Source organism: Ambystoma mexicanum, chromosome 2p (genome assembly GCF_040938575.1).
Source record: "Ambystoma mexicanum isolate Mex_15411 chromosome 2p, UKY_AmexF1_1, whole genome shotgun sequence".
Classification (NCBI taxonomy): domain Eukaryota; kingdom Metazoa; phylum Chordata; class Amphibia; order Caudata; family Ambystomatidae; genus Ambystoma; species Ambystoma mexicanum.
This window is the reverse complement of record NC_090923.1, coordinates 557655132-557676467: the sequence shown is the minus strand read 5'-3', so window position 1 is coordinate 557676467 and position 21336 is coordinate 557655132. Positions and strand designations below refer to the sequence as shown.

The window sequence follows — 21336 nt, the reverse complement described above, 5'->3', positions numbered from 1 at the left end:
TTTAGTGTGACATTCCTGTTGTGCGAATGAATGCTCGTGCTAGAAATTTTGAATTACGCCAGACATTCATGATTTTTTCTTGCCAGTGCAGCATGTGTTTTCAAAACAACTCTTTGTTGGGCTGCCCGTTTCAGGTCAGTCTCCATTTGTTCCAATTGATCTTGTAGGTTCACCCTTCACATTGGGTAGTTCTTGGAAAGAGACTAAGCTCATACCTTCATTTTCTTGTGCCCACTTTATTTTTGAATATGCTGTTTCTCATTAATTAGATCACCACCCTCTTGTGGAGATGATCACTGTCATTTGGTGACACTTCAATGATTATTGATTTGATCAAATGCAGTTTGGGACTCAATTTATTTGAGAATTAATGCCTCTTCCTGCTTTAATCCCACCAGTTGGCATAATGTTGTACAAGAAGCCATTGCTACATACAGACTAGTCATATCTTCCTTCAAGCCGATTAGGAGAGTCCCGGAGACTCAAAAACTGCGTCACTGGGTTCTGTAGCTCACCAAAATACGTCTTGATGTCACATTGCATTTGATCAGTGACAGTTTCCTGCTGTAATGCAGAGACCCGATTTTCTTTCAGTGTTTATTGCAACCGCAAAATCTACACATTTGCTTGGCGCTCAGCAGCTCCTCAAAGTGTGTCTGGGCCGCTTCTTAGCACTGTTTAACTAGTGCATACGCATCTGCTAATCTGCCCTCCACCAACTGGATGTGAAAATACAGATCTGCAGAGAGACATGTAGGTTTCCTCATCGACTGCTGATTAAGTGGTCCTTTTTCATATCAACCGTCTGAAAACATACCATTCTGTCCATCATTATGGTCTTCATATGTCAATATCTGCAGCTGTCCAATCTCCCTTCATATATACATTTGAAAGAGCATAGGCTTTAACCACATGCATTGCAATGTCAGATATCTCTCTATTCAAAGGGTAGCAAATTACCTCATAAATTGTAACTAAACAGAAATTCAAACTTTTTACTCCTGGTTTACCACGGTCAATCACTTACAACTCCAAATTCAAACCTCATTCTTTCTTATGTATCTTTAGACTTCTGTGCACACCCAAGAGATGGATAGAGCACGGACCAAGGGAAGAGGCAGGAGCAGCCAACAGGCTCCCTCCGGAGCTGACGCTTGGGACCGGTGGGAGAGGGAGCTGCGAATGACCGGCTGCTCCACCCAGGCAGGAGCCGGGGGAACCCAAAGAGCCAAGGAGGGTCCCAGGCTACTCGCGCAGTCGGAGCTGCCTGCGGAAGCTGACCCCCTAGACCAGGTGGACTGCTGTCACACACTCAGGAGAGGTGCTGGGGCAGTCAGGGGACCAACAGACAACACGAAGCCCCCCTAACCAAGGGGATACCAGGAAGTACATCCATCCGCCATCCAGGAAACCTAAACAGGAAGCACTGGGAAGGGGGCTCCCAGGGCCCACAAAATCAGTCAGACCAGAAAGGTACCAGGGAAAGCAAGCAATCCAGGGCACCCCTGAAGAGTCACAGGAACCAGCTCCCAAACACCCTGGGTAGATCACCCAAAGGAACCCTTGAGGGAGGGAGCCCAAAGGATCCAACGGCTCCACCCTCAACACCCTGCGCCACCGACCCAACGATCCACAGGCAGCCAGCAGGCGCAAGCAGGGGTCAACGCGGCAGAAAAGAGGCCGGCTGTCACAACCTGTACCCACAATGTCAAGAAATAGGAGCAAGGAGACCCCCTCAGCCTTAAAGAATACAAAAAGGACACATGAGGGACCCCTTGAAAAAATATGGGCCAAAGAAACAGCCCTAACTGGGGCCAAACCGGAAACAACGGCTTTACAGAATATGACACAAGCTCCACATAGGAGGAACGGGATAGACCTGTGACTCACGCCTCCCTCAAGCTATTCCTGGGAGAGATGGAAAAAAATCACGGCAGCAGGCCAGAAACGAACACGCTGAGGAAAGATCTGGCAGAGGGTATCCAAGAAATAAGAAGGGACATTAACAAAATAGAGTGGACACCAAAGAGTGCACCATACAGGAGCTCTCCGATGACGCAAGGAAAGCGGACACCCTTCTGGAAACTCTGGCAGTGGCCACTCATAACCTTGAGCTACAAGCAGAAGACCTGGAGAATCGCTCCAGGAGATCCAACATCCAAGTGAAGTTCCTTCCAGAGAAGGCACAAGACCAAGATCTGACGCAAGCCCTCAAGAGCATCTTCTCTGACTTCTTGGACTCGGAAGTAGGGCCAGAGATTCAGTTTGACAGGATACATAGGGTGGGCCCAAGAAGGGTGGGGGGGTGGGTGTGGAGCGGGACCAAGAGATGTCCTAGCGGCCTTCCACAGCTATACCGTCAAGGAACAAATATTGGCAAAGGCAAGAATGGCAAAGCAAAATCACATAACGGAGTGGACATTTTTTTGTACCAAGACCTATCACAAATAACCCTAGCCAAAAGGAGACAGATGGGCCCAGTCCTAGCCCAGTTGAGATCACAAGTAATCAGATACAGATGGTCACATCCGTTAGCTGGCAGGGAAAGCAGCACAAAGTCACATCATGCATGCAGGGAATGAGCCTGCTGGGAATTGAAGAGGAAGACCACCGGCCTCTCCAGCAGCCAACCAATCAACCAAACGGCCGCAGACCATGGGAAAAGTCCATGTGAAACGCAAAAGCGCAGGGGGGGTGGTATTAGACGAGCTACAAGTTTCCACTGGGCGGCCAAGATATACCACAGGGGCCACAGACAGAGAGGAAGTCAGACTTACGAAACCGACAAGATTGCTAGCCCGGGGAGGGCGCAAGCATAAGATAAGTGCAAGTGCTAAATCATAACGTAGATGGGATTCTCAGCATCTAGTGGTGAGGGAGTGAGGAGAGATTCTTGGACGGGTATTGGGTTATCCCGCGTCGGTCATTTCTGGGGTTGCCCTAGGGCTCAGCTAATTTGAGGGGGGCCATGAGCCAGCTGAGCCCACCCAGCAACAGATGGGGATGAGGGCGCTGGGGGCAGGGCAAGGGGATCCGGGGCACACTTGAATAAGAGGGGCCAGGCACTCATTGGGGAGGGAGACCCACCAAAGGGGCGCTTGCGAGAGCACAAAGGGGAAGGGTCAGTCACATACGACACAAGGAATCAGCAATGGATAGTGCAGTCAAACTGAAAATCCTATCAAAGAACGTCAATGGGCTAAACTCCCCCATCAAGAGAAAGAAGGTGGCAAGGTATCTTAGACAGAAACAACCACATATAGTCACGCTCCAGGAAACCCATATTTGCGCCAAGGACACCCATAGGATAAGACTAGTACAGGCCACTCAAACAGACGAGAAAGGGAGAGTGTTGCTAGCACTAAAAGATTGGCTCGACTTAGCCATTGAGGGCACGGAAAGGGATGAACAGAGGAGATACTTGCCGGTAAGGCTGGAGGGAAAGGGAGAGGCATACACGGTGGCGACAATTTATACGCCCAACACGGGCCAAGATGCCTTCATTCAAAAATCACTCACCCGCTTAGAGAGGTTCACCAATGCCCACATTATTCTGACAGGGGATTTCAACCTTGCCTGGGACCCGACAACGGGCAGGAGCGAGTACTTCCACTGAAACAAGGAGCGCCCCCCTGGGGACCTCAAGCAGAAGCTCCAGGAGCTGGCGCTAGCCAACGCTTGGAGGGAATTGGAGGGGGGCAGGGAGGGATACACCATCTTGCATGCACGGTTACCAGACATTTGGTCGAAAACCAAATGGTCACATTTTTTTGGGGGGGGGGGGGGGATCCCATCCCCCCCCAAACCCCTTTTTTTCTAAAAAACCCTTTTTTTTCCAAAACGAAAACCCGAAAAATAAATATATAATTTGAAAAAAAAAACAACCATTTGGTTTTCAACGAAATTGCGTCGACCAAATGTCTTTCGACCAGTTTTCGGTCGACCAAATGTCTGGACACCGCATGCACATCAGTCACACACAAGGATCGACTACATTTGGCTTTCCGGAGCCTTGCTGGGGAGGGCAACCGACATTAAGCTAGGTGCCATCACACTCTCAGACCATACCCCTATAACCCTAGTAATACAAAGGAACACTAGGCCTCCGGGCCTGTGGCGATGGCGCTACCCGATCCCGCTCTTCAAGGACCCAACACTGGTCAGGGAAGTGGAGGAGGTTGCCGAGGCATTTGTTTCACACAACCAGGTGGGGGGACTCCTCAGAATTGGTGGGACTCCCTTAAGGCTACGCTAAGGGGGAGAATCATAGCTATAAAGGCGAGAAGGGAGAGGGAGATACGGCTGCAAGAAGAGCAACTAGAGGAGAAGCTAAAGGCAGTGATCGCTAAAATGGGCACAGCACAGACGCCAGCCATTAAAAGGGAATTTAGGGTGCTAGGGCAGCTGGACCTCATTTAGATGAGGGCAGATGAACGTAATTCATTGCGCCTTAGGCAAAAGTACTATATCAAGGCAAATAAGTCTGACCGCCTCCTGGCCAGAATGTTGAGGAGGGAGGAGATGGATAAAACAATCCTGAAAATTAAAGTGGTGGGGGGGGGGGGGAGGAGGGGAGTACGACCACCTCAAACAACAAGGACATAGAAAAGGAGTTTACAAAATTTGACGCCAAGCTGTACAGCTCAAACAACCCTTCACCAACTAGGCAAGAGGCCCATCGAGAAAAAATGGAGTTGCCAAAAATATCAAACGAAGAGAGGGTAGCCCTAGAAGGGGAGATTACGAAAGATGAGGTAAGGGCAGCAATAAACTCCCTCCCCACGAGCAAAGCCCCAGGCCCAGACATCTTTGTAGCTGAAATTTTATAAAGAGTTTCTAATTCCACATCTCACAAAACGATTCAACCAGGTCGGAGTCTCCAAAACCCTTCCGAAAACAATGGAAGAGGCAAAGGTTATCTTACTTCCCAAAAAGGGCAAAGACCCCACTGAGTGCGGGTCCTACCGCCCTATTGCCCTACCAGCAACCGCTCCTCAGACTGTCAATGGACAGATCTCGGACTCAGGGGATGTCAGCAGGGGGACGAAGCAGGGCTGCCCGCTGTCCCCCATCCTCTACACCTTGCACCTAGAACCCTTCCTTCAAGCCATAGGGGCCAACAAAGACATGCACGGATACCCTTTCGGGGGCATGAACACAAAGTCGCCGCCTTTGCGGATGACATGCTTATGACGATCTCCTAGCCAGAGTCATTCTTAAGGGCACTAGAAACAGAACTCCTCCAGTTGGATTAGTAGCAGGCTTTAAAGTGAATACAATTAAGTCGGAAATCCTCAGCCTAATCCTCTCGGCCAGCGCCGAACAATCACTCCAACAGACATTCCAGTTTAGATGGGTGGAGGATTCCATAACGTACCTAGGAGTAAAATTTACCAAAAGGGTGGTGGATCTCTACCAGACAAACTACCCACCCGTCCTGGGGAAACTCAAGAACAAAATGGTCGACTGGGGACCGCCAACAATATCCTGGTTGGGGCGCATAAAGGCAATACAAATGGTTGTTCTCCCTCAGCTGCTCTACTCCTTTGCGGCCCTGCCGATCCCCATCCCAATGACCTTCTTTAGAGCCCTCCACAGACGCACAGATACATTCATTTGGAATAACAAACCCCAGAGGTTAGCCGTCAAAGCAATGAGCACTTCAACAGCCAGAGGGGGTTTGGGGATACCGGATTTCAGGGCATACTACAGGGCAGCACGAATAAGGGTAATAAGAGACTGGCAAAAGGACGACCTGGGAAAAATATGGAGGCCCATGGATAGGGTGGTAGTGAGGGCCCCGCTAGAGGACATCCTATGAAAACCCAAGGGAGAAAGACCACCGCAAAGGTACGCCAGCGAAATACTGTCAACCGTGGGCGAGGCTTGGGATCATGTGGTAAAAATATCAAACTTCACCACCTATCCCTCACCGTATACCCTGTTGTTCGACAATCCACAATTCATACCGGGGCTCAACACACACGCATTTGACACCTGGCAACAAGGGGGGTGCAGGAGGGTCAGGAACATATGGGGAGGGGGAGCAGATAAAATCCTTCCAACAAAGCAAGGCAGACTTTGCCTTAGGGGAAAGTCAGAGGTATAGATACACTAACTGCGGCACTGGCTCCTAGACCCCTCAATGAGGGCAGATGGGTCCCGACGACTAACCCATTTCAAGAAGTATTTAAACATAGACTCCAGGGGCAGGAGAGCGGTGGCACTAATCTACAAGCAAATCAAGGACGTCGAGGACTCACCAACAAGAAGATATTTGAAGGGATGGGAAGAGGCCACAGGGCACAATTGCGGAATCTGAGTGGGAAAAGCTATTGGAGAGGGTTCCGGAACTAGCGAGATCTCTACAAATCAGAGAGATATGGCTGAAACTGATACTCCAGTAGCACGTAACCCCAGTCAGGCTTCACAAAATGTATCCGGGGACCTCACAACTATGCTGAAGGATTGCGGAGGGGTGTGTACCTGGAGTCACATCTGGTCGGGCTGCCCTAAACTAGACCTATATTGGAAACTGATCCTTGAGGCAATAGAACAGGTATTAGGGGTGAAGGCTGGAGGGAACAGGGGTCTAGCAATGATGGGGCTTAATGGGAAGCTGGACGCCGTTGCCTCGGAGCCCAAACGCAAACTCTACGTTATCATGATGGGGGCCGCCCTAGTGCTGGCGCGTAAGTGGAAGTGTAAGGATCTGGTCACTGGTAGCAATGGAATGAATCACCTCACTACAGGGGGAACACACAGCAGATTCAGCAAAGACTGGTCAGGTTTATTGCGTTTGAGAGAGGGTGCTCGACGCGCATGGTGCCCCAGGTCCATGTCACTTTTAGGCATGATCAACCACCCGGGGGATGAACTTTGAAGACCTACATCAGCGACCCACCAAGAAGGAAGTCCCAACATGACTCTCCAACACCATGTTCTGAACTCCCAGTGCAAAGGACCAAGGTATCGACAGCTCCCGGATCTGAGGGGAGGGAAAGGGGGTGGGTAAGAGCGCTGCTTTCGTTTCGCAGTTGATCATTTGTTTATGTAAAGTTAAAAATACAAATAAAAACATATTAAAAAAAGATAAAAAAGGGGGAAAGTGTAAGTAAAGTCAATTTCACTTCACTGCTCTTGGAAACAGTAGTTTATCCAAGAGAAGGTATTAAACCTTTGGGAAATCTGAAAGACTTCCCTGTGCCACTGCAGTGAGGTGCTGTGCGACACGATGTAAAAGATGATGCCTATGGATGTTGTCAGACTCCATAACCACAAACAACAGTGTTCAAATCACATTAAAAATACACGAGAGAGTGCGGGAAAAGGGTCTCACTCTCTCCAGGTTAAAAATTCAAGTCCTCAGAATCCAGCAAAGTTGCCGTGGGTCTCGAAGGTAGATCGGAATTAGCACATTTCTGAGAATTCTCCCTAACAGTGCTTCATAGACCATTCTTGAGGGAATCACAACACGAACATAAACATATCTTGTGGGATGGATACATTCCACAAGTTTTATATCTTTTTTTTTTTTGAACTTTTGTTTATTGGCAGGAAGTCAAGACAGGTACAGCATGGATAGCATGTAGGAAAGCGAACATCACGACAGCACATAAATGCATAGCAAAACAGATAGTATCAACAGTACATAAAAGCGGGGGGGATATTGTGGAGTAGCTCGGACGGGGCGTGCCTCATTTTTAGTCCGGTTGGGCAGGTGAGGGGGTGGAGGTCCATTCAACCCCGTTCTTATTATTTAAGTAACTGCGAAATTCTGACCAAACATTCCTGGGGCGGGAGGGGGTGGGCAGGGATCCGATGTACTCCTCTTCACATGTTTGTACCCACGTGAGGGCCCTCAGCCACATGTTGAAGGATGGGGGGTTATGGCGCTTCCAGCATTGCAGTATACATTTTTTTGCAACAATAGCACCCACATTTAAGAATTACGACATTTTCCTCTCGTCCTCCCCCGTCCAAATACCAAACAGCAAGGCTAGTGGGGTCAACGCAATTGGGGAGCCAATTATCTCCGATAGCGCTTCTGTAATCTCAACCCAAAACGTGTTGAGCGCAGCGCAGGACCAGAACATATGACCGTGGTCTGCCTCAGGTGCTCTGCATCTCGGGCATGTGTGTGTCGAGTTGGGTGCGAATTTTGCCACTCTATGTGGCGTGTAGTAAAGCCTATTGAGAAGTTTGTATTGCATGCAGCGGAACCTGGCATTGAGTGAGACTTTGCGCGTATGTGCACACATTTTGCTCCAGATTGCGTCGGTGATCTCTGTGTCTAGTTCCTCCGCCCATGCTCGACGTGAGTCTGGGGCCATGTTCCCCAGTTTGTCCAGCTGCATTTTATACAGGGAGGAAATTATACCCCTACAGCCTGAGGAGTTAGCTATATATTGGAGTTCAGGGGAGTCTGGGGGCTCATCAGGGAAGGAGGGCCACATCGCCCGTACCGCTGCTCTCAACCTGTAGTACTGCAACAGGTCCAGTGCTGAGCTGGGGTGTCCTGAGCGCCATGTTTGGGGAGTGATAAATGTGCCATCGTGGTAAAGATCTGTTAGGGCCCGATATCCCAGGTCCTCCCACCGCCGAGAGAGAAGTCGATCATGTGTCGGAGGAAGGCCAGGAAACCGCCATAGGAGGAGCCACTTGTAATACGGACGCTGCTCCCGAGTGGAGGGGAGGATATGGTTCCACGCCCTAATCATGGTGGCCACTGGGTCCGATGGGGCACCAGTACGGTATGTATAGTGTAACAGTAAAGTCATGGCGCGGGTGCCATCACCAGCCATTTTCTCTAATTTGACATGTGGGGGCGGATTTGGGTGTGTGTACCAGTGGGTGGCGTGTTGGGCCTGTGCAGCATTCCAGTAAAGAGTCAAATCGGGGGCAGTGAAGCCCCCTCTTTTGTAAGACAGGGCCATGTGTAGCCACTTCTTGCGGACTGCTCCTGAGTGCCATAGGAATTGAGCAAACGCTGTGTGGAGGTTCTTGAAGTACTGCTTGCCTGGCCATACCGGCACGTTGGCGAATATGTATAGGAGCTTGGGTACCGCGATCATTTTAATTAGGGAGAGTCTGCCCGCCAGGGATAGCGGCAGGTTGCGCCACTTAAGCAGCTTGGATTCGATGAGCTGAGCCGTGGCTGCGTAATTGCCTGCCAACAGGGATGTTTTAGCTAATGACACTTGCACTCCGAGATATTTGATTCTGCCCGGGGACCAGCGCAGGGGGAACTCTCAGGACGGTTGCTGAGTTGTTTTAGTTAGGGGGAAGATTTCGGATTTGGAGTAGTTTATAGTAAAGCCCGAGTACGTTCCTATTTTGGTTATGTCACGAATGATAGGGTCAAGGTGTGTGGAGGGCTGTCTGACGTAAATGAGTACATCGTCCGCATATAGTGAGATGATTTCCGGTGAATCCTGCAAGCGTACGCCCTTCCGGGTGTGGCGGTTCCTAACGTGATCAGCCATGGGTTCAATGGACAGCGCAAAGAGGATGGGGGAGAACGGGCAGCCCTGGCGTGTACCTCTGTGTAGTTCGAAGGGGGGAGGAGGGGACGGAGTTGATGAGGACCCTCGCTGATGGCCTTGTGTATAGCAACTTTATGTAGGAGATCATGTTCGGGCCTATCCCCATTTTCTCCAACACTGCCCATAGGTATTGCCATGAGACCATGTCAAATGCCTTTTGGGCATCTAATGTGACTGCCACTGCGTCGGCATTTGCATCGATTCTGGACAGGACATTAAAGAGGCGCCGGATGTTGAGTGCCGTGGAGCGACCAGGGACAAATCCGCTTTGGTCAGCATGGACCAAGTATGGCATGGACGGGAGAAACCTATTGGCAATTATTTTGGCAAAAATCTTCGTGTCGGTATCGATAAGCGACAGGGGCCTATAGGAACTACATTTGTCTGGGGGTTTCCCGGGCTTGGGGAGGACGGTGATCAATGCCTCTCTTAGGGAGGGAGGGAGGGTGAGTGCACGTAGTGATTCCGTCCAGACCCCGTGGAGTATGGGCGCTAGCATGGCAACATGCTCTTGGTAGAACTCAGCTGTGAGCCCACCGGGACCCGGGGCCTTGCCCTTCGGAAGATCTGAGATTACTTGAACTATCTCCTCTAGGGAGAACGGGGCGTCAAGGAGTTCTTTGGTGTTTTGGGAGATCAGGGTCATAGGAATAGACTCCAACAGGTCATCTAAGTCATGGGATGAGTGCGCTGGTTGGGGTCCGTATAAGTTGGCGTAAAAGCCAGTAAAAGTGTCGAGGATGGCTTGGTCCGACCAGTGCCTCACGCCCCTCTCGTCGATAACACTATCAATCCGGGTCCTACCTCCCTCAGATCGCACAGTTTAGCAAGGGTCCTGCCCAGCCTGTCCCCCTCACCATACTTTCGGGCCGCAGTGGGGCGGGCATAGTATCTCACCTCACTCAGGGCGTGCACTTCAAACCGCTCCAGCTCCGTTCTAATCTTCGCTAGGGTTGCAGGCGCCGGACTAGAGGCGGAATCTCTTTCTAGGTTTTTAAGCTTAGTTTCGGAGTCGTTCAGCGCCTGCCTTATGGCCTTGAGGACCCCTGCCTCCCTGGAGATGCACATTCCTCTGATATAAACTTTGAATGCCTCCCACCTGGTCCCCTCGGGCGTGTCGCAGGCGTTGTTGTTTTCGAAAAACAAGGCTATGTCCGCAAGGATCTCAGCCTTAAAGACTATATCTGACAGGGCGTCGGATTTGAAGCGCCATGCAGGGCGGGCTTCAGGGGCTCTACCAAGTTGGATCTGTAGGAGCACTGGGGAGTGATCAGAGAGCGTGCGCGGAAGGATCCTGACATCCGAAACCCTGCCCATGCCGTCACCCGACAGGAGGAAGAGATCTATCCTCGAGGAACTATCGTGTACCGTAGGGTAAAAGGTGTAGTCCCTCTCACGGGGGTGAAGTGCCCTCCAGGCATCGATCAAGTTGAGGGAGCCCATATGAGTTTGAAGCCGTTTAGCCGCACGGGACATGGGTCTACGAGCAGTGGCCGTCCTGTCCAAGGCCGCATCAAGTATGAGGTTCATGTCCCCGCCCCATATGATAGGGACATCGATGTATTTCGTGAGAATGGCAGATATCGTGTCTATAAACTCCGGGGAGTCAATGTTGGGGGCATACGAGTTCACAAGCAGGCATTCGTCACCAGCCAAGGTGCAGTACAGGATCACATATCTACCTTCTGGGTGAATGTGTGAAGTGTGAACGCAACAGCCTTGTGTATAAGGGTAAGTACTCCCCTGGACTGGGTGGAATACTGAGTGTAGTATCTGTTTGGACCCCAGGTCTGTGCGAGGTTCGATGACAGGAGTTTCTGAGCGTGAGTTTCCTGCAATAGGAGCACTTTGATCCCATGTCTCTGTGCGTACGCCGTTATCCTACGGGACTTAGTAAAGTTGGTCAGACCCCGTACATTCCAGGTCAGCACTCTAATGGCCATACCAGGGAGTTACGGGACATCCCAAATGCGGGATCTGACTACCACACCCACCAGGAGCGCCAGAATGAAGTAGATCCACCACCCAGCCGTGTCCGTCGAGACCATCCTGCCTTTTTGAATAAAGCAAACCCCAACTGTCCCACCCCCCACCCTCACCGCCCAGTAGCAACTAGCAGTGCTTCGACACCCGCCCGCAAACCAACCTGCGTGCCATCCCCAACTCGGCAGCGCCAAAAACATAGCCCAACAGGGGCTTGGTGACATAACCCTCGCCTTAAGCGGCATTGCAGCTGCAGTGGGGGCTGCTGCTGCCGTCTAGACCACCTTTGTGCTATCATTGCATGATAAAGCATTGTTACAGTTTACAATATTTCCCGACCAGTACGGCGGGATTTACAAGCAGGAGGATAAACCATGTTGTTCGAGATTGCAAGGACAAAATTAGGGCCAGCAAGGACAGTGTATAGCAGTATGGTCCAGCTCCCGGCCCACAGGCACGGATTGTGGGGCTGGGGACCCAAGATGCAAGCAGGTATCTCCCGGAGGAGATGCAATGTTAGACCCAGGACCATGGGCCGAGGCAGGCCGCCCAGAAGGAAGTCAGGAGAGGGCCAGCACCAGTTCACAGATGGGCAGACCTCGGTAGCCCGGGGCACAAGAGGTTCACCCATGAGCACAGGGGTGGTAGTCTCAGTCCTCGCCAACTGGTTCCTCCGGGGGGTTTGGCATTGGAATCTGTGCTTCTATAAACTTAACCGCTTCATCAGGGACCGTGAAGAAATAGCTCTTGTTGCGGTGGATGAATTTCATACGGGCAGGGAAAAGCATAGAGTATTCAATTTTCCTTTCTCTGAGCATCTTCTTCACCCCGCCAAATCGGCGCCTCTCCATTTGTACTCCTACCGAAAAGTCCGGAAAGATCCTGACAATTTGTGATTCAAATCTTAGCTCCCCCTTCTCTCTGGCCAGACGGAGTATATGGTCCCTGTCTTTGTAGCTCAGTAGCTTTGCGATGATCGGTCTGGGGAAGTCGCCTGGCTTAGGGCGGGGCGACAGGGAGCGGTGCGCACTCTCAACTGTAAAGAATGGTGAAAACTCAGGATTGCCGAGGAGATCTCTAATGAGCTGCTCAACCGCCAACTCCATGCGACCCTTTAGTGCAGACTCGGGAACCCCCACTATGCGAATGTTGTTCCGCCGAGATCTAGATTCTAAGTCGTCATTCTTGGCTTTGACCTGTTTCATATCGTGGACGAGCTCAGTGACTGTGTTTTGGAGAGTATGAATATGGTCCTCGCTGGCCCTATCCTCTGTTCCGTTTCAGTTATCCTGGTCCCATGTTGGTCCACCTTAGCCCGTAGGGAGGCCACACTAGCATTGATGTCATCCATCTTTTCGTGGAAGGATGCGAAGTTTTTCGCCATGGACTCCATCAAGGTGGTCAGATCCGGGTGCGGGGGGTCCAGGGGGGGCTCGCTATCTTCCTGTGTCGCAGAGGAGGACGCCAGGTCCGTCCTAAGCGCCGCTTTGGCGAACTTGTCCATACCGCCCACTTTATTAGAACCCCGTGCTCTGCTGGACATGGCCAAGGTAGGGGATCTCTTCCACCCGGCCGAGTCAAGGATGGGGCGACACGTGGGGGGTGGCAGCTGGTCAGCGGTAGCAGATTGTAGGCGTTGTAGGGTCGGAGAGGTTGGTAGTGCGGCGACTGGGCAGAGAAGGCGGGATATGGTGGTAGGAAGGTGGCGTAGTCTTGAGCGGGCGGCAACAAATGAGTGGGGTACTGTGCACTCCGGTGGCGCCGTGAGGTTAGCCAGCCAGCTGCCGAATCCCGGGAGCGCTAGCTCGCAGTGAGGTGTGTGGCTGGGGCGTAGGAGTGGGCCCAGTTCTAGCGGCAAGTCGAGGTATAGGGGGGGCGTAGAGGTCCCAGCCCGTGTGTGGACACCCCCACAACGGGCGAATCAGGCCGATGGTGTGGGATCCGCACCCACGGGAGCAGGGGGGGGGGGCCCGGCGTAGCGCCAAGCACCCACCTTCCAGCCCGTAGGCGGGCGAGACCGCCGCCTCCCAGGAGACGTCTGGGGACCAGGTCCGTTGTCGGCGGTCGTCCGCTGGCGTGATCTCGATGGTTCCGGGGGAGGCGGACAGCGTCCCCCAAGGCGCCCCCAGACGGTGTCGCCAGCGGTTCCCACAGCGGAGCACTCGAGGCCGCAGCCGGCAGCGGCGAAGCCCGCAGGGTCCAGGGGATCAGGCCGGGAGGCGGTGCCCGTGTGGGGGGGGGGCAGAGGGCCCCTGGCCGCCGCGCACAGGCAGATCAGTCGCCCCAGCTCCAGCCAGGGATCGGTCCACGGCCGCCTCAGCGAACAGTCCCCGCGGCAGAGGAGGCCTCAGATGGGCGGCGCACAGGTGACAGGCGCCGGGCCGCAACAGCCGCGGCAAGGCCGTGGGGGAGGTCGGTCTCCGGCGGCGGCCGCGCGGTCCCCAGGCACCGATTCAGCCTGGGATTTCGGGTGCGTGTCGAGGACGGTTCCTGCATCAAAATCGCAGCAATTGCTGCAGCTGCCAGTCCGGATCAGCGCCGATGCGAAGAGTATAACGGTGGACTGCGACGGAGCTCACGAGCTAAGCAGCCATTTTCCTTGGCTGCTCAACAGCGCCCCCTCAAGTTTTATATCTTTTGATGTAATTTGTCTGAGTTTAGGAATTTCATTAAGAAGAGCTAGGACTGTACTTCTATTTCGGTAGCCCAGACCACCTGTAAAAAACATACAACTGAGATGAGACTCATTTCATTCAGGAAAACTGGATCCCTCAGGTAGGATTCCTTAGATCTATGCGCTACATGCTTTTCTTTCACGGTGTCCATGTCTGATTATTAAAATCCTCATGTTGGGACAAAGTACGATTTTTTTTTTAACCCTTTAGGCCTGGTCACCTCCCCATCATCATTTATTTAATTGCACTCTATTAAACTCTGACCGGGGAGTGGCACTAATTCATGAATAATGGTGGCGGTCGATAATCTTTTCCTAGATTCGTGATTTTCTCTACATCTGAATTACACATTCTGCTTTGAGGGAGCTGGGGGCCCGATCAGCTCTCGGCTTCACTAATATTTCATTTCTAGGGTTGTCAATTATTGTCACAACCTCATGTAGATCACCTTCTCTGTGTACTGCTTTTTGCTTTTCCTGCCGTATTATAAGCTTAATAGGCTCGCTGATGGCAGACAAAAACTTTGCATCCTTTACATTTTCTGCAAGATGCCCTTTTGCTGGCTGATTTAGGACTGGAGCCTCTGTTAACAGTCCCTTTTTCACACGCCACGTTCTTGGTCACGTTAAAGATGTAAATGTGTTTTTTTACATATCTTCATTCTTGTTCCCCACCCCCTTTGTCTTTGCCTTCCCTTTATGTTTCAAGTCGCCCACCAACCTGAGATCGGAGGACATTTCCCATTAGGTGAAGCAGCTCCTTCACATGTTGCCTCCTTGGGCCTCTGCTTCCTCCCTAGAGACCGGGGGTTTATTCATTTTTTTCCAATAATAGTTCCCCTGCTGATCAGTGTCCATTTCTTCTACTGAATCATTCAAGGTCTCACCATATTCACTTAATTCCAATTGTACCAGATCAAGCATATATTTACAGGATGACTTGTTTGTAAGCTTTCTTAATATGTTTTTTTTTTACCCTCTTATTTTGTTTTTCGGATGAATCTGATTAGTGGAGCAGATGTCATGAGTGGTCCCTCCATTGTTCTGTTCATCCCTTTCCAGTAGATTGTTATTACATTAAGGGTTACCACCCTCCCTTACGGCCTACTTTTTGGAGTCCCCTCTAGCTGCTTCATTAATCATAGAGCAACCCAACCCGGCCTCTAGTACACACATGGTTCTCTTCAGGAAATGTATTATTGACAGGACAAGGTTATTAAAATCATTTCAATGTGAAGTTTGTGCTTTCATTTCCCTAGATATATGCTCACCTAGCTATTTTATAACCGCAACCACAATATTAGTTTCTTACTCTATCAATACGGGAGAACCCACATTTTGCTGCGTGGCTGATTAGCTAATGGGAAGAAGAGAATAGGTTTAGTGTCAGAACTAGGCTTTCTACATCGTATCACTAAACCCACACACAATAAAAAGGAAGGGCACTAGACTGGCTGGACGACCTCAAATGTGACAATAATATACTCTGATGTCCACGTGTTGGACCTGAAGGGTAGTCTAACACCCGATTCTTCCCTTAATCATACTAATCCAACATTTTGATTCAGATTATTTTGTTTATAAATGTTTTTCTCTTGTTTCAAGAAGACCAATATTTGGTTGCGTTTTGTTGCCTTTGTGTCATATAAAGACTGCCTTCCAAGTGAAACATTATTCTCCACTTTATTCAGTTCCTATGAAAGGCAGATGTTCTAAAAATCCCACAGGTTCCTGGTTGGTACCATAACGTTCATACCATGGAACAGTGGTGTATGTTAGTGGGTATAGTTAAAATTGAATAGATGGACCGGAGTTCATCAATAGATTCTCCAATATCCTCATGCATGAAGTGTTTTACACTTTCTCTAAACACCAAACGCAGGGTATTCAAATATCATAGTCTTTCCTATTATTCTGTGGAAAGATCAAACTGTAGTCTGGCATAGAAATCTATCATTTCTGATCCGTCTTCTGCCCAGACAGTGTAAAAGCGAGCCAACCGGTTTCAGTGGTATCAAGGTGTTTAAACCACTTTCATCAGGGCTAATACAGCTAGTGAAGTGATATGCTGTTTTCAGAGATTATGTGCAGCGTAATGTGGCGGCTGTTCACGAGGACCCGCCCTCAGAGGTATTCCCCTTTTTCTTATTTAACAAGGCGGTCCTTCTTCCAGACTGAGTGTATTCAGTCTTCTTACAATGGCTGTGCGTGATCAGCCATGTGCGGTGTAACCTTGGAGATGCAGCTCCTTCCTTTCGCGCTCCGTTCCAGCATAGCTCTGCGCTGGCATTGTTCCAGTAGATTCTCGTTGAACGTTGGTAGATGGTATGAACGTATAGTACCAACCAGGAACCTGTGGGATTTTTAGAACATCTGCCCTCCATAGGAACTGAATAAAGTGGAGAAGAACGTTTCACTTGGAAGGAAGTCTTTTTATACGACACAAAGGCAACAAAACGCAACCAAATATTAGTCTTCTTGAAAAACGAAAAAATCATTTATAAACAAAATCATCTGAATCAAAAAGTGGGATTACACAAATATACTCTCCAACACACCATGTGCCTGGATGGACCACAAACTTATCTCATTCACCATCAAAAGGATAAAGATCTCAACCACCAGAACCTACTCTCTCCACTCATACACACGAAAAACAACTGCAACATAACAGTTAAGAAACTATTACCATCGTTACAACCGATCAACATCACCACCACATACACGGACCCTACCGTCTTAGTTGACCTTTACAAGCACACCTTACTCAACGCCATTAATACTATAGCTTCTCTAAAATTGCGCAAAGCCAAACAGCAAGCGCATTTAAACTCATGGTTCACTCCACACCTCAGATCACTAGGCAAAATCAAAAGAAATGCAGAATCTCTCTGGAAAAGCCTTCCGTCTACCCCAACAAAGACAAACTATTAATTGCATCACTCACCTAGAAGGAGGCTATTCTTCAGACCAAAAAAGACACCTATAATGCCCGTATAATTCAAGTCAAATCCAGTACCAAAGAACTTTTTAATATACTCAGAGCTGGAATCTCCTGCTGCTCGACTGGACACCTGTACTAAAGACCTCACTTGGTGCTCCAATATTCAAAAAACATGGTTGGACAAAATAACGATGTTACAAGGGACAATAGTAGAGAAAAAAAAAGTCTCTCCTCAGCCACATCTCAACCAGTCCCTTCATTGCCAACCTCAAGCACTCACAATCTATTTAACTTCTCTCCACTTTCTATTAAAGAGGTTGAGAACATAATCCTAAAACCATCAAGATGTCAAAAGTGATATCTGCCCCGCGCCCATAATCAAAGAGGCAGCTAAGGAACTTGCTCCATTTAATACATCCTAAATCAGTGCATCATTTGAAACAAACATTGTCCCCAATAACCTAAAAGATGCAAGGGTCCTTCCCCTACTAAAAAAGACGACTCTTGTCCCCAACATCCCCACTAATTATAGACCAATCACTACAGTACCAGTTCAACTGAAAATTCTGGACAGAGCAGCCTACCTGCAGAATCAAGAACATTTAGAAATCAATAACCTCCATGGTCTAATACAATCAGGCTTTAGACCCAAACATGGTATGGAACCGGCATTGATTGACCTTAGGACACAAATTGAAGATCTTAACGACAAAGGTAAACTGGGCCTCCTGAAATTATTAGACGTAAGGGCTGCATTTGACTTAGTTAATCACAAAGTCCTTCATAATCATCTATCATCAGCAGCACATTTTTCTGATAAAAATACATGGATCCAGTCTTTTCTAGATAACGGATTGATGAGGGTCTTTGCACCATCGGCCATAGTGAACCTGCACCAGTCCCTTGTGGCGTCCCCCAAGGATCCTGCATGTCCCCTACTTTATATAATGTGTTCACAAAAACGTTGATGACCTTGACTATCTGGGTATCACCTACATCAATTATGCAGATGACACCCAGAAACTCATCCCCTTCACCGGAGACTGCAAAAACACTCAAAGACATCTACCTCAGCACACAAGCCTGATTGGCTAAGCACAGACTCTGTCTAAACGATGATAAAACAGAGTTACTTCTCCTAAGATCCCAAACTAAACACAACAGATTATACGGACAGTTCAAATCCTTTGACATAGATAGCAACATCATTAAGGTCTCTAAGGACGTGAAAACATTAGGCTTCTACATTGACTTCACTTTAACACTTACAAGACAAACCAATGCGACAGCTTCCTCTACAGCTTACACTTGCAAGCTAATTAATGTCTGCAGACCGTTCTTATCCACAACTAACTGCATATCTATAGCCAGAACTTTAGTCTTGTCAAAACTTAATGCGCTTAACTTGGGAACTAGCCAAAGGAACATGCAAGTATGACAAAATAATGCTATCAGATCTGCATGAACATCCCTAGATACCAGCACATATCTGAAGCTAGACGCAACCTGGATTGGCTATCCATCAATCAAAGGATTACCTATAAAATCTTGTCACTCACACATAAGTGTCTCGCAAATCTAGCACCCAGATACCTGACCAACAACTTTGCGCGTATCTCCTCAGATCGGCCCAGTCTCATTGCCTTAAGATCCCCAGGTTTAAGCTGCAGGAGGCAGCAGCTTTCCCGTTTTAGCAGCTACTGTGGCACACTTTACAGATCACCTTAAGAACAGAACCCTCCAACCACATATTCAGGAACATTTTTAAAATGTGGCTCTTCTTTTAGGAGAACTAGCAATTTTTATTCTTCGCTTCTTGTCATAACTGCCTGTATTACTTCATTGCACTTTACTGAACCTTTTGTATGTCTTTACCTGTATGTACCTATGAAACGTATGTATATGTTAAAGAAATACGCCCAGTTTAATCAGGGCAATGTGCGCTATAGAAATAAATAAAATACAAATGTTGCCATCTATGCTAGCCACCAATGAAGACTCCCATATGCGACACAGGAAACTTGGAATTAACCTTTGCTTCAACAATGGACCAAAAACGGTGATGCGATTCTGGGCAAATAACTATCTCCCTGTGCTTACATTGCAAATACGTTGGGTAATGCAGCACGTAAGACCTTTACGACAGTCTTACGTCCAGCTGGTCTTGGCAGGACACACACTTCAACCCATTTCATGTACAGCCCTAACACCCGAGGATATAATTACAATAAATGTTCTCTTTTGGAGCCAATAACAGTACTAAACACCAACAATTAAATAAAATACACACCCCCTTGGGGAACATCAAAAACCTGTGCCGCTGGACAAGGTATGAGACAGATATACAGCTTTGCGCAGTTTCATTGTTTGAGCTTGGGCTTTTGAGCAAAAGACGACTTTCAGATGCAGTCTGTGACGTCGCATACCTCGGCCCAGCTGCATGCATAAAAACACTCAGGCACTGTGTCTCTCTATGCGTGCAGTGGAACAGTGATATGCAACGAGCACCGAGACTTGCTGTAGTTGCCCGAACGCTGTCATTGACAGACCTTCCTCAACTTGGTGGGTTTGTTTTGGCCACGTGTCTAGCGGAACAGCGGGCTCGCGAGACAGTTTCTGCCGGAGGTACTCTATTAACTTGGAAAAATAACGATGTGCAACGGTGCCGGGACCGGTGAACAGCATGCCCGTGAAGGACCCGTTGCTTTTCCGTTAAGCCCCTGACCCGTATCGTAGTTGACAACTAACCCCACGTCATGCGTGACAGTCCTTGCTTTTCATACTGCATTCTGGGACGTGTAGTTTCTTTTTTCCCGCGATGCAAAGTGAAATATCTGGACTGCCTTTTGGTAAGGGGGAGCTCTGTAAATGTGGTCTATTAGTACCCCTCTGTGTAGGTACACAACAGCGAGTGGTACGCAGTCATTTAAGAACCTGTGTATGTTTGCAAGGTGATCTCCTGCACCCGCTGTGCGGAGGCTGTGCAGCGTCCTCAATATGATGTGCGTTGAGGAAGACACTTCCTAATCTACGCACCTTTTTGCGTCTCTTTCCACCGACGCCTCCTCCACTAGAAGCAACTCCGTTTCCAACTCCTGCTGCCCGCACGGGTTTCTTCTTCAGGAAGAACGACATGCTTACTTCGACTACTCTCCTACGCACAGCGCATGCGCCTCTTCCACGTGCAAGGCTCTTGGGGCATTATCTCTGCTCCATCCCAAAGCACAATGGAGAACTACCAGTTTCCGGGAGTGTCAGTAGTAAAGCCGGCGGCCATGTTTAAGAGATGATATTTCACTTTCACAATAGGTGGCGTTAAAGAAATTGTTGAATGTTACTAGTGCAGTTTGAATGAGCGAGAAACAATTTGCACGTTTTGTATTTTCAGAGAGCAATCAGTTGCAGTGACTTTATAAAGATGTACTTGTCCTGCACACAGTAATTCTCAGGGAAACCAAATTCCAAGCTCTCAGTGGCGCAAGTTAATGTAATGCTACTCAACTTTGCAAAATGGTTTTGCAAGACACTTAAGGCATGGATGCGCATCTGAACTAGTTTGCTGTGGCGCATCATTTGCACCACCCAACTCCCCTTCCCCATACTCTTACCTATAGCCACATATACTTTAAATGAGGGAGGGGGGAGAGGCAGTGCATGTACTAGGTTTTCAGTGGGCTGGCTGGCACTGGTGCTCTGCTTGGAAGAGTCTTTAAATCGCTCTTATGCTGTAAGGCCAAGGCTCATTGACCAATTTCAATTAATTTCACACCGTGTGTCCTTCTCCAACTCCACGTTCCTAGTTCTCCATGTGTCTCCCTTTCTATGTGCCCCCTGCCAAGTTTCCCATTTCCATTTGTTACACCTTGAGCCAGTCCTGGTTTTTGATTCTTGCATGCTGGAACATGTAGTTTGGTTTTTCCGATTGGTGAGCCTACAAGTCCCAGCATGCAGTGCAGTGTGGGGAACAAAACAGGACTGGCTCGAAGAGTCCACATGGAACTGGGAAACTTGACTGCTTTGTATGTGTGTCCCACTCTGTGTCTTATTCTCTATGGGCCTCATTACGACCCTGGCGGTAAGGGGTTTACGCCAGCGTTAGCTGCGCCGACCCCTTACCGCCAATTACGAGGTCCCTTAGCGCCATGGAGGTTTTAACACCCGCTTTTGGCGGGTGTTAAAATCCATGGCGC

General features: G+C 49.2%; 1 protein-coding gene across 2 annotated transcripts in view; it reads right to left on the bottom strand.

Moving 5' to 3' along the window:
• Positions 1–21336, bottom strand: part of RRP9 (ribosomal RNA processing 9, U3 small nucleolar RNA binding protein) — a 679329-nt gene that overhangs the window by 546955 nt on the left and 111038 nt on the right. Inside the window, exon 1 of one of the 2 annotated variants that reach the window (XM_069644030.1) lies at positions 20183–20401. The exons of the other annotated variant lie outside the window; for it this stretch is intronic. Within the exon in view, the coding sequence (XP_069500131.1) occupies positions 20183–20281 (99 nt within the window). The 5' untranslated portion in view covers positions 20282–20401. Of the gene's footprint in view, positions 1–20182; positions 20402–21336 lie in introns of those variants that run through there. 2 annotated transcript variants of the gene reach the window in all.